This window comes from Sinohyriopsis cumingii, unplaced genomic scaffold (genome assembly GCF_028554795.1).
Source record: "Sinohyriopsis cumingii isolate HCF-2022 unplaced genomic scaffold, ASM2855479v2 utg000555l, whole genome shotgun sequence".
Taxonomy (NCBI): Eukaryota; Metazoa; Mollusca; class Bivalvia; order Unionida; family Unionidae; genus Sinohyriopsis; species Sinohyriopsis cumingii.
Window position 1 is genome coordinate 329,082 of NW_028315910.1, and position 14,343 is coordinate 343,424.

Here is a 14,343-nt window from a genome sequence, read left to right on the forward strand (position 1 = left end):
TATATATATATATATATATATATATATATATATATATATATATATATATATATATATATACATGTATGTATGTATATCGATTTGATATAATTTTTTATGGAAGAGTTTTAACTATTTGGTTGTCTTGCGATACAAATTAATGAAATTAATGAACGAAAAGGTTTATTCTGTTTCTTAACATCATTAGCAGAGCTAAATATTTGTGATAAAGGATAAGATTAAAAAAAAACAAAGTCTTTGATCTTTCTATATTTTATTTATTGATTATTCATTCAAGAATATTTTACTTATTCATGAGAGACATGTTGAGAATACGGTACAGTATTATTTTCGACCCCCTTTTGAAGAATCATTTACTGAACAGTGGGTAAATAGTATTCTTTCTTTTCTTTACGATAAAAGTCATTGCAAATGAATCAGTCATAAATAGAAAGAACATCTGATTGACCTTTCCATATTAATAATATGATAAAAATGTACACATATTCACATCAAGCGGTAAAAGGAAGACATACAGACAACGTTCTTTCATGGCCCAGCTACGTGGAACCAATTGCCCGTTGCTCTTATACACAAAGACACTGTGATCACATTCAAGAGTGCTTTTAAAATCCACCTATTTCGACTAGACAGCTCCGATGGTCTAGTCTTTGAAGCGTTTGCCTTGGTTGCGAGTTCGAACCCTGGCCGAGTCAAACCAAAGACTTCTAAAATGATACTAGCAGCTGCTCCGCTTGGCGCTCAGTATTAAGAGGTTAGTATTAGGATTGGTCGGCCTGGTGTCAGGATAATGTGACTGGGTGGGACATCATGCTATATGTCTGCGGCATGATTCCCCAATACTAGACATCACTATAAACTGTCACATTGCAGACATGGTAGCGATCTCACTGAAAAACTGTTAAAGCTGCTTTCAAAATCCAAATCACACACACACACACACACACACACACACACACTCCTATTTCGACCACAAGAACATACTTAAGGACTTGATAATGTTTACTTACCTAATTAGTGTCAGCATATCTTTGTTTTGTAATTTGTTGGTGTTTGCTTTTTGTAAATCTTGTCGTTTTTGTATGTGTTTTTTATTGCGTTAACTTATACTGTAAAGCTCTCAGACCTTCTAAAGATTAGGCGCTGTACCAATTCCACATTATTATTATTATTATTATTATTATTATTATTAGTAGTAGTAGTAGTAGTATTCCCCTGCAGTGGACCTGCGTTTTAATGCTCAGATCTTATACTCTCTTTGTAGTATCAAACATAAGATACCTGTTAAGTGTGCATTATCAAAAGGAACTCATCTGTTAGTTTTTTTTATATATCAAAAGCAACTTACCTGTTATATATGTATTATCAAAAAGCAACTTACCTGTTAAGTTTGTATCATCAAAAAGCTTACCTGTTATGTTTGTATTATCAAGCATATCTTACCTGTTGCGTTTATATTATCAAAAATAATGTACCTCTTAAATTTGCATTTGTATTATCAAAAGTAACTTACCTGTTAAGTGTGTATTATCATACGTAACTTACCTGAAGGTATGTTCAGTAAATCTAAAGATATAATACAAATACCTATTTCCCTGTGTAAGATCATTATGACCATAAGGTAGGTATTCGCCTATTAACTGACAAAACTGACCTGTTCCTTTCATCAAGGGTGACATGTATTTATAAAAGGTTTAGTGAATGTATTTATTGTAGAAGTCATATTGCATTGTTAATCACGAGACCTTGACCTTGAGTTTGATCTTTGTTCCCAGAAAGCAATAGGTTTGTTAGTATTCAACGGGGTAGATTTTATACACGTTTGGTGATGGCATATTAAGCTGAATTAAAGTTTTCGCAAGGAAAAAATTATACATTGATTGTTCAAAGTAACTTTCATCCACATCGTTAAGATCCTATATCTCCAGTAGGGCAACCCGACTTCAAAGTTTGATGAAAGCATGTGAAGGAGACAAAATTCATCTCGTGGAAACAAAATTGTTAGCGGAACGACAGGTGGATATTGTCATGATGCACTTCACTTCAATCTGGGCGTATATTCAGTAATGGTATCTGTTATCATATATTGTCTTTCTCCTTTTTTTCTCCAGATGTTCAAGAAAAGATGAAATAAAATTGTCTACATCCAGCTCAGACCGCCATAGAGGTGACAACAGCCGTGTGTGTTATAACGCTAATCAAGTGAGCGTACAGTTTTCCGGAGGAAAGGATAACAATGATGATACGTACGACACGGTATACGATATGCAAGCTGATTCTCCGTTCCGACGAACCCAAAAACTAATTCGGATGGGGTCCGCAAACTCCTGGAAGCGTCCTAACGTTCAAAGAGCTCAGTCGAGTGCGTCTGAAAATTTGGACTATACGTGGCGAGGTCTGATTAATGGCAAAATAGAGGTTGTCAACACGGCATTACGTAATCAACCCGAACTTGCCAGCTCCTCAAGGTTAACCGAAGACTGCTACACCGTGCATTGTCCTCCCAGTGTAAATAATGTCACTGTACATACTCGAGCGGAATCGGATAAAACATCGGACTATGAGTTTCCAACGGATGCCACATTTAAATCAAAACCTGTAGCGGACGTAAGTCCTGTTTCCATGGCAACGATAGATGAAAACGGCCCTGACAACGATTGCCATACACCACCATTTCCAAGTGTAAGCGAGTTGAATGCTTTGTTTGGAGACGAAAGTGAAAGCATATATGCCACCGTCAAGAAGACATTATCAAAACTAAATGAAAGTACGCTTTGACGTTGCCACTAAAATACACATCCCATCCACATTACGTTTTAGTCATACGTTTCATGTGTGCCATTACTGCTGTTCACTGATATAATTGCCGACTGAAGATCATTGTGAATGGCAAATGACGTGAAAACTGTTGAAAATGAAAAATTGGTATTTATTTGTTAGTACTAAATCAGGAATGGCTCTCTTTTCCTAGATTGATGGAATTCGTAATACTGTCAGCCACTATAGCAGTAGTTAATTAAATTGGCTTGTAAAGATTTAGTACTCGTTTTAATTCTACGGTAACTATATGGTTCGCAGTTACGATAAAGAAATGTGTCTGCTGTTGGCGGCATTCCGTCTACCCACGAATATACAACCAAGTCTCATGTATTCGATTTCCTATTGTATAAACATGGATCTAATACAATATAACGAGTGGCCCGATGCATTAATGATTTCGCAAAATGAAGTTAGTCGATGTGTTTAGAGACGATTCATTAAACTCTGAATAAATAGATCCCGATATGGGTTGTTTTCACAGATGTCACGACTGTGTAAACAATTTCCCACAAAGCCGCGCGCGCGCTTCTTGCGTTGCCTTTTTGACTCCCTAACAAACCCTTGTCATCATCACGTATATTCAAGATAAAAATCAGACTTAATCTTCGATAAGGATATATACTTCATCGAAATGATACATAGATTATAAATGAAATTAAGTGCCCCCTTAGCACGAAAGAAAAATAACGGTGGAAATTCCCTGACTTATAAAGAAAGACGGAAAAGTGAAGCTGAACTAAAATCATACCTATAGCTATCACATAGAAGTCCAGTTATTTATGGCAAACAGACAATATTGTGATTTTTAACAAAAATATTTTGTGTGATGTCAACAAGATTGTCAACTTGAAAGAGTATTTCCGGACAACGATTTTAATTAATACAGTCAATATTGTATTTGTGGTGTAGATGAAGGACGGAGGGCGATACTGTGTGAAAGCGATGAAAGCGATGAAAGCGATACTGTGTGAAAGCGATGAAAGCGATACTGTGTGAAAGCGATGAAAGCGATACTGTGTGAAAGCGATGAAAGCGATACTGTATGAAAGCGAGAACTGTTGTTTCTTCTTCGGTATATTAAAATGAAAAATGTACCTAACGGAACATGCCTTTGTGTCGAATGTCAAAACTGAGTATTCTTGAAACGCTTCTAGAAATATGAAATTATATAAGAACTATTAAATTTTTAACTTGAACGATAACCAAATGATTAATTTCATCCCATGAAAATCTAAAATTATTACATGTTTCTTAGCATTTGTGAATCATTTGTTTTATGCGTCTGTTTGTTGATGGATCTATTAGTGTATGATGGTTGAAATTTCAATGTTTTTTTTGAAGAAAAAATGGGAAAAGTCACGAATTCAGTCTCATCCAGTAGACATGTCTAACGGAAAGTGATTTATTAGTATATACTCAAAATGATACGTGCCTTCATAATTGTCTGTGAAGAACAATGCTGTCAGGTGCCGGTTTGCGTGGCTAGGGAATCAAAATGGCGCACATCGAAGTGTACACGTTTGATGACGTCACGTAAAAACAAAGGACTGCGTCAGTCTATCAAAATTCAGATTAAACCTGTCAACAATGGCACCCAAAATTAAAAGTTCCAGTGCGTGTGGGTTTTTTTTCTTCTTCAAAACCGATCACTTCCTTTTAGGCATTATGGAATTTGCGAGCTATGCGCAAGATTAACCTACTTAAGAAATTTATGAGCGTAATAACAGCAAAACTACGCACCTCCGAAACAGAAGTTTCGATAACGGAAGTGCTCCAATAAGCATGGGCAATCTTAAGCTTTGCAAACACAAAAATTTGCAAATTTCTTCTAGAAATAATTATGCTTACGTTAAATTACAATCAAGCAAAATATTAGACTGACCTTAGCAAGTCATGAAAATAAAAGAAATAACGGGACCACGTGTTTGGAACAAGCTGGTTTTTCTTAATATACAGACTGACCTCTGAGTTGGCCGGCGTAGAGATAACATCCAAAAGTGGATAGCAGATAGAGAGACGCTCTTGAGCGCCGATGGTTCAGAGTGTAGTGACACTGTAAATTCTCTACCACCACCAGTTACCGCGCAGCTGCAGACGCTGTCAACAGGTTTGTTTACAGATGAATAGCCACTGAACATTCAAGGTCATTCATACCGATAATACGTCGAATGTACATTGAAAGCTGCCATTCGGACTACTTCCGCTATTTACGAAACAAGGATTGACTGAGATGTTACGAATGATCGAACTATTTTTATTTTTCTCTTCATTTATAACTTCTCAGTAAATCATAATCAATCCAGTCAGAGAAATAACTAAGGTGATGGGAATAGACTCGGTATTCTTTTTCTGTTGAGAAAGTAACGGTGAACAAAATGTATAATATTGTTCTGTAAGTTGCTGCGTCGACATATTTCCGAGGAATAGCTGTCTCGCAGAAATGACCGAGGTAGTTAGTGGGTAACTTGCCCCTTTCTATGCTATACGTCTCTGACGTGTGTGTCTTTGTACTTATGCACACTCAAATGCATAATTTTTAATATTAAAAGTATATTTATATTGTGTTATTCGTGTCTTTTAAAAACAATGAGTTATATATTTTGAAATTAGTATTATATGTATAAAGTATATATATCGCGAGACTGACGATGGCTGTTGTTCTCAAGTGAAGTAAGGTTTAAACTTGCAAATGAATCCATGTTTACTGATTTTACTATTTGTATTTTTAATTTTTTTCTGCATGTAATTGATATATTTGCTGTGTTTATCAATATCAATTTAATTGCACACTGATATCTGAGTTTTGTTGTTATACGCGTGAATGCATGTTTGTCAACTACTTTCTAAACAAAGAGTTTTGAAATGTATCAAGCATATATAGGACTATCATAACGGCTGAGAGTTTTTATTGTACCAGAGTATATGTAGTTGATATGTTCTAATGCAAGCAGTTTTAATTATTCTTTCCAGAAAAGCAAAACAGAAATGAATTATACACACACACACACACACACACACACACACACACACACATATATATATATATATATATATATATATATATATATATATATATATATATATATATATATATAGAGAGAGAGAGAGAGAGAGAGAGAGAGAGAGAGAGAGAGAGAGAGTCAAAATTATGTACAAATTTCCTTTCGAATTTCGTAACTGTACATATAAGCAATAAAGTATTTAGAAGTCAGTTTATAATTATGTTTTTGTTCTTTCATTTATGCCTCGTTTTCCTGACCAGGCTTCTATGATATTCTCTTTGATTTATTTGGCAGCGAAAGTTCCCCGTCTGCCGAAAATATTATATCTGGTTGTATTTTTTTTTTAAAAATTTGCTTTTTGTCTTTGAGGAAATACCTACACAAAGTCTCCTTTTGTTCAGGAATGTTTTTGTCTGTTTTAATTTTAACCTCAAAGACTGCACTGGCACAAAATGGTTGTTATAATTTGCCGCGAGTCTAAAGTTTTCAGGGCTGTATAGTGCTATTTTAGCATCCATAAACTTCAGGTTAACAATATCGAACAATTTCCCATTCAGCTTGTGGTTTCAAACCACTGCAACTTTCATTGCATTTTTTATTGATTCTGCGCTGTTATTTGTCCATAACTTTTTCATGAAGTTGCTTCTGCCTTGTACTCAGAACGTACTGGTCAATACGGAATTAGTAGTTTCTGGTAAAGTAATTAAAAAACTTATAATTGTTTGTAAGTGCACAAATCCTCTCATATTCAAAAGAATCGGTGGCAATAATAAGCCATTGGTCATCAAATATATTTTCAATGGAGTTTAATGAAGTTCTCTAATGGCAGCAACATTTGTCATGGAATGCTGTGAACATGTTTCAGACGTTTGAATGAAAGCCCTGTTTGATAGCTTTAATTAAAACATCTTCTTCATTTCTGCCTAATTCCACGAGTATAGGTATACAAAAGTCGATGGTATCTAGTATTATATCTAATTTACCAGAAATATGAGAAACCACATTTCTGTAAGTCTGGTATGATGCAATGCAGGAACAAACAAAAATAGAGGGTTATCACGAGTTTCCTGTCTGATTACTCTAGTATTTTTGTTATCCAAAAGTTGTGACATAATAGTGCTCCAAATTAAATGTCTCATATATTCCTAACGTTCCAGATTTTTATGTTATAAAATGATACATGTCCATCATTCGCTCCTGAGTATACCAAACGATGGATGGTACCTGTTTCATGCAATGCATACTTTCTGGAAGGAATGGATGGTCAGAGAGCATACATATGACGTGTAAAATTGCATCGGCTATGGTATTTAATTGTTTTGACCGTTGACCTTTCCTGCCTTTCTTGACAGTGATTCATGTTCCATACCTGTTTTGTGTCTCTCGGTGCCATCATGTAATCGGATGTGTTTGTCGCATCCATATAAATTTGTTGTGGCATCTTTATTTCTTTAATATGTGCTCTCCGTTTGGTTAACGTTGCTGAATGAGTACAAGCCTGATTGATGCCAACCAGCAAGCAGCCCTTTTAAGTAGGAGAAAAAAGGGATTTCTGAGCCAAACCCCCTGTTTAGTACCTGGACAACAGCATGATCCTTCCAGGTTAGTCTAAACAAAATACGAAAACAACTTTGTTGAGGCATTTCATTATCGATTACCTATCAAAGAAGTTATCATCGTCGTCAAACCAAATAGGGTTGGCAAAGAAACTCCCCTTCTTTTTTTTTCAATTTACCTAACATTCACACAAATGTGAACGTAATAACCAGTCTAAAAAATTCACTTTGCTAAAGAAAACATAAGACATTTTATAGCATAACGCGAATTTATTGATTCCATCAGAGCAGTATCTTTTATCATCAAAATTACATAGACTAGATTTTTTTAATAACATCAGTCTCAACTTTATGACCATCTGATCTTATTGCCATCATCTCAACATAACCAGAAAATCCGTCTAGCGCAGCCTTATAATTATCGAATCCTATCACCTCACCTACTACATTTCTTTTGATTCCTTTTGCTCGTTTTAAAACTTCATTATCTTACAGTTTTAAGCAATGCATCTTACTCCGTAATCAGATAAACTCAACGATAGGAGGAAAGTTTGTTTCATCCTTAAACTTTCCTAAAACTTCTTTGGTATTTTTACAGTGAAATTCCCTGTTATTTTTGATAATCTGAAAGATCAAATAATATTCGGTATAACGTAAGAGTAAGAGGGGTGGTTAATTGGATTTGGCTGGCTTTTCTAGGGAATGACCTCCATCGATTGTATAGCCCGGTGGGAGTGGAAATATAGAATATCAACAGAGAACTGAGCATGACATTTTGGGAAGAAATAATGCAATACAAACCCCCTTAGAAAGAAAAATACCAAAATGTAATCAATAACAATTAATAGCAGCAACTCCAATTCAATCTAAGTTATGTCAACAGAATTAAATAGCAGTAAGTGTCTAATTTGTATTTATTTCATCATAATAACGAGTGGTGAAAAGAGCGCAAAGTCTACGACTGATCACATCGTCTTCCTCCCTTGACCATTTATCAACATCTTCCTATTTCCTCCAGTCTCCCTATTTCGAACGTTTTATCCCTTCCTGGACTTCCTAGTCCCTTATTCTGGACTCGTCACTTCTTTTTTTCGGATTTCCGTCTTCGGACTGTCCCGTCTCTCCCCAGAAAGCTGCTTCTTAAAGGACAAAACTATCCCTAAATCTCTGCATGCACCACTTTCTACACATACCTACAATTCCCTCAATTACGTTACTCAGAAGCATAAATAACTCCGAGCACTGCATAAATTCTGAACTTATCAGGTAGAACGTCACCCTCACTTCACAGCGACCGGCCATAAATTAACACGTTAGCGGTATATCTAACATTATCGTATCTCTTTAGCGACGTTACCACATTCTCGATTACTATTGCCTAAAATTCACAAAATTCTAGCTCACAGCAATCCTTAACTTACAAGATTATTTAAACATTACCAAAATCAGATATGAATATGCCATTATCGTTAACTTACAATAATCAATATCATCCTAACAGACAAAGGAAATTATCTCATATAATCCTATGAAATCCTACACATATAAAACTTGGATAGCATGCAATCGTCAATTCTATCAGTGAACTAGTAACTGTAAAATTAAAGAGATAAATTGCATAACATCTCTGGCATCAACACATTTCCATGAAATTTAATAAACGATACATAATATGGATCTTACTCATATAAAACACATTTGCACAAATAGAAAATTTAGTGAAAAATTCAAATTGCGTACCATAATGCTGTTCTCTTTTAGACACTGTGCATCTTAGCACTAAACCCTGTCTTCTCTTACAAGATAGCCACCTAGTCCCCTTTTCTTGATTCAACGAGGAAAGCACTATTCTTTTTAGGATTCCTCGGGGCCGAATTTCTCCTCTCTCAGGAAACTTAAGACTAAAGAATTCCGACCAAGATCGTCATTTTAAATTCATATTACCTTCAAAGCGTACGTTTTAATTTACTCTGGCCAATCGTAAATAGCGGTTCTTAAATATTTCCCAGGATAATCATTTCTTTCCTCAGATTTAGATAGCCTAAAATCTCTGAATTACGGTGCATATCAATTTCCCTTTGAAAATGATAATTTGACATGGGTTTCTATCAAACGGTTATGGTTGGTAGCTCAAATGTTTACTTTTTTAGGACAGCGCTGAAATGCCCTGGTCAAATCTAGATGCTAGCCTTTCATGTTTTAACACTGATATGGGGGAGAAAAGAAGAAGGTCGAAGTGACCTTCACATATATTTTTCTGACTTAAATGTGACAACATTTTAATGCTCAGTCATTCTATCTTGTGTGTGTGTGTGTGTATGATTAGGATTTTTAAGGTAGATTAAACAATTTTTCAGTCATATCGCTACGATATCTGCAGCGTGGCAGTTTATAGTGATGTCTAACACTGGGGCATCATGCCGCAGGCATGTAGCACGATGTCCCACCCAGACACAATATCCTGACACCAACCCAACCAGTCCTAACACTAACTTCTTGATGCTGAGCGCCTAGCAAGGCAGTTGTTAGTACCATTTTTGTAAGTCTTTGGTATGACTCGGCCGGCGTTCGAACCCACAACCTCCTGCTTCCGGGGCGGACGCTGTAACCACTAGGCCACCGGAGCGGTCTCTGTCTTTTGTTAGAAATCAGAACATTGTACCGCTGGCTAGAAAATCAATACATGCTTGCTGTAAGGTGCAAAACATTTCAAGTGCAAGAAAACTCTTCATACCCAAGTGTGTACACTTGGAGAGTCATTCTGACTTTTGTAGAATCTATCGTTAAGAATATATCAGATACAATTAGCGCATGTGCATAAGAATTAACAGCTGAAATCCCTCCAAGTGTCCATATAACTTCAATATCACAAGTTGATCCAGTTAGTTAGTTCGGAGAGTTTTGATACGTCACAGTGAAATATCGGATAAACTTAAATCCTTGTATTGAAATTTGAGGTCCACTGTCAGCGTCATGATACATTCGCATTGCTTCCATAGATACATGTAAGTACGAGATACATTTCTGTCAGCTACTGCTCCAGAATTATCTGCAAACTTACATTCGATTGCTCGTCCAGGGCACTGTTTATAATTTATTCTGAAAAATAATCGTCTGACATCTGGACTGTCAAATACAAAATTGTTTTGTAGATTTTTACCATGTCCGTTTTTTCGCTGAAATACAATAATTACGTGTCTTGGTAACTGTTCGCGTGGTACTGTTGTTATTCTCCACGTGATATCCGCTGAATTTGGTACTGCGGTTTGATACATCTTGCTGTGTCCAGCGTATTTTTTCTTTTTGTGATAAACGTGGTCAACATCGCCTCAAGTTCGATTGTTTTATTGATAGATGCTTACAACTCTTGGCTTCCAAAGCGCCAAATGTGAAATTTCAAATTGATATATAACCGCACCTGCAGCCCTCATCAGACTGTCGTTTTGATCAGCTCGATCGAGGATAAGAGTATGTTTCATAACATGAAAAACTTTGTTATAGTCTTTGCAAAACCCAAACATTGTGCTCAGCGCCAGCATCATTGTTATTTGATTTGAGCTACTTGCTAACGCTCTTCATTAAGCATATCCCTCATTACAAATTTTATTTCTGGTACTTATTATTGTGTTCAGATTGTCTCGCTGCGGCACCTGTTGCGGCAACACCAAGAATATTACACGCGTCAACGAGACTCTTACAGCAGCAGCATCTGCAAGTGCATCTGGTACAGTAATTGGAATTACAGCAGCATTTGCGATCAGAAAGTTTCTAACAATTGTAAGTTCAATGCCATCATGAGCACCAGTTGCAATCGCGAAGTTTTTCATAAATATATAGGCTGCAGTTCCAGTATCTTTAAACCACATTATATTTGTTGCAACAGATCGTAAATAATCGTCACTAAACTATATAATATTACGAATAGCACTTGATATTTGCAAGTGCATAGAAATATCTTCTACGGTTTGATTAGATAGTTGATATCTTGCGCTTTTAAACAAACCCCAGCCGTTGTTAACAAGTGATATTTGTCTATCATCCGCAACAGCACCACCAGCAGTCGTTCGGATTCTACCTAGTATTTCAAGTACGGCTTTATGCGGCAATAGAAACACATCGTCATCGCGTGTATTAAAAGTCCTGATGCCTTGCTTGTTAGACTCGTTTGAATTTTCATCGAGATACATATCATACTCAAATTATGTTTTTGAGTTATCTGCAGTTATTTCCTCGTTAAAGTCAATGCAATTTTTGACAGACATTCTTAATCTGTTATTATCAGACAAAATCACGAGCGTTTTACACTAAAACGCGGCAATATTGGATCACATTCAAACTGTATGCGTTTCTGGTGATTTTGTTTTGCTTATCAATTTTCTAATAATTTCTTTGCCTGGCGGAGATAGCAAGGTTATTTTGTCATTTTTATAACACCTTAGCTATTTCTGATGTTGGTGATATTTCAGTAATTACTTGTTTTATATTCCTATCGCTTGAGATAGATATTGTTCCCATAATTGTATCAGCTACCTTTGTCTCACAGCTGTACCTGCTGAAGATACGGCTCCTATGGCAACAGATTTTGATGTTAACGCAATAGGTACTACTTTATTTGCAGTTCCAGGTACATTTTCAAAGATTTTACGGAATATATTTCCAAAGAACCCTGTAACGATTTTTCTGCGATAAATCTTTTCGTTGTTTTATTTTGCTACACAAAATTGTCTGAAAAAATTGACTGTGATCAGCTTAGCTCACTGACCTCAAGTGCAGTAAATATGTTACAATTTCGTTATTGAGATTTAACTGCCGACCTGATTGATCAGTCAGCGTCATTGTGATAAACGATATTTGATTTTCGACAATAACAGGATAGTAAATTATCATTACTTTATTTGCATTCATGAACCTGGTGGAACATCAGGACAAGAAGAATAAATAGTTGGTCATTGGTAACCACGTGCTGAATACTATCCTGTGGCAATTGGGCAGTTTGTTAAAATCGTGTTTATTTATGTGATGTTGACAGCTGATTCACTATTGTTGCAACTATTGCAGATCCATACTGCTGTTTATTGAACCCGAGTAATGATCTGATTGCATCTTGTTTACTGAGATCGATGAACAGGTTCTTCAGTGTTATTCTCTTGATCGTAATGTGTTTCAGTTTGAATAAGCTCTAAATTATCTGATGAGATACCGCTAGCGGTTATAAGATATTTTATTGTTTTGTTGAGATCTGTAACGTTGTTAGCGCCTTATAGTATCTTAATAGAATTCCATGTAATAACACCTTCTTTTCTTACTCTGAATGTAAAATCATCATTAATGATAGTTTTAACATTTGCCATTGATTGCCAGACAGTAACTGATACTAGTCCTGTTTCGTATTGACTATTGCTGTTAAGTTCAATTACTAGATTATAAATGACAGAGACTTTTGCGCTGTCCGACGTAGTCTGAGATGAGTCAAATAGTAATGTAGTTGATAACATTTTTATTTTATCTGATAGATATAATTTGGAGTGTTTTGCGGTTAGCGAATCCAATCACTATGTAACATATAAGAGATTAACAGCATCAGTCGATCAACTATCTCAGCTTGAGAGTTAAAGATCTTTAGACCATATGATATTTTCTCTTTTATTTTTTGTGTATCAAGTTTTGTAGCTATGTTTTCTAATAACACCATTTTGTAATTAAATCATTTTGTTTTCTTTTTTATGTCATCAAGTATAATATCCTAAAGAGCAGCAATAATACATTCTATGTGCATGTATAAAGAAACTTTTTAGCGTAATTAGTAGATTCTTTGAGCTTATCAAAAGCCACTTAATTATTTTTTCTTATAATTCTAAGTTGCTTGATGTGATTATTTACATCATCGTCACTCATTTGTTTTATATCATCAACCGTTATTTTGTTCGGGCCAACATTGTTGTCCTCAAAATTTCTTATCTCGGTAATATCAATTGGATATTTAGTTTCTCTTATGAATTATTCAAAATCGTTTCCCGAAAACTAGTTACATATTCTTCACTGTCTCTAGCCTACTCTTTATTTTTTTGGTAATAATTCAGCTTGTCGTTCGGCTGGATCTCCTATTTACTCAACAATTTTCTGCTCTTCTTCAAGTATACCACGTAGTCCTTTCTCCAATAATTTTTTGCGATCTTCTGGTATTGAATATGAAATATCTGGTTGTTTGCCAGGTATGGCTTCAATATAATCATGCAGTTTCTTCTGCTGTTTGTTGTTGACCTGGAGGTTCCGCTGCAAACGGTTTCTAAAATGCGGCTCTCATTGCAACAAAATGCATTAGAAACTCTATTCGTTTCGCATTCATTTTTATAAGTATCTGTTAGATTAAATTTCAGTCCAAAAACTTGTCTATTCTACATATTAACATGTGATTTGCGACTCGTGCTAGATTATCAAATAAAAAGAAATTGTAATATCCAAGAGCAGGCTGCTCCAGCGTTAACCTCCCGCCAGTAGCGTCATGATAAAGCTCAGCATATTTATCTTTTAATACACCTCCGCACTGTTCTCGTGCTGTATTTTGTACGTCAATGTTGTCAAGTCCAGTGAAAAATACAAAACAACCTGTATCTTGCCTGATAAATCTATCGACGTTATAAAAACCTTGTGCCAGATAACCTGCATTACTTTTCTGTTGCGCGGCAGTGAAAAATAAGATTTTATCTTATCCATCTCGCTGTTGCTTAGCGAGATGTCATCAAAGACAAGTATTGTATATTCATCTGTTGCTCGGCAACTGAAATCAGATCTTCAGGTTGTTCTATGATAAATATATCATCACCAACGCGTAGTTCATATTTTAGTTTTTCGTTAAACTCACTAAGCAACCATATTTATCCTGCTATGGATTTATAGTGTAAATATATAATCGATCGTAGTTGAAGAGGTCATTAAGTAACAGATTCATCAGCAGGTTAGCTTTT

The 14,343-nt window shown here is 35.5% G+C and overlaps 1 protein-coding gene across 1 annotated transcript in view; it reads left to right on the plus strand.

Annotated features, from left to right (window-relative positions):
• The window catches only part of LOC149773787 (uncharacterized), a 60,195-nt gene extending 54,164 nt beyond the window's left edge, over positions 1-6,031 (plus strand). The window contains exon 10 of the mRNA XM_089946001.1: positions 2,112-6,031. Coding sequence (XP_089802127.1) covers positions 2,112-2,778 — 667 coding nt within the window. The 3' untranslated portion in view covers positions 2,779-6,031. The remainder of the gene's footprint in view (positions 1-2,111) is intronic.
• The last annotated feature ends 8,312 nt before the right edge of the window (positions 6,032-14,343 follow it).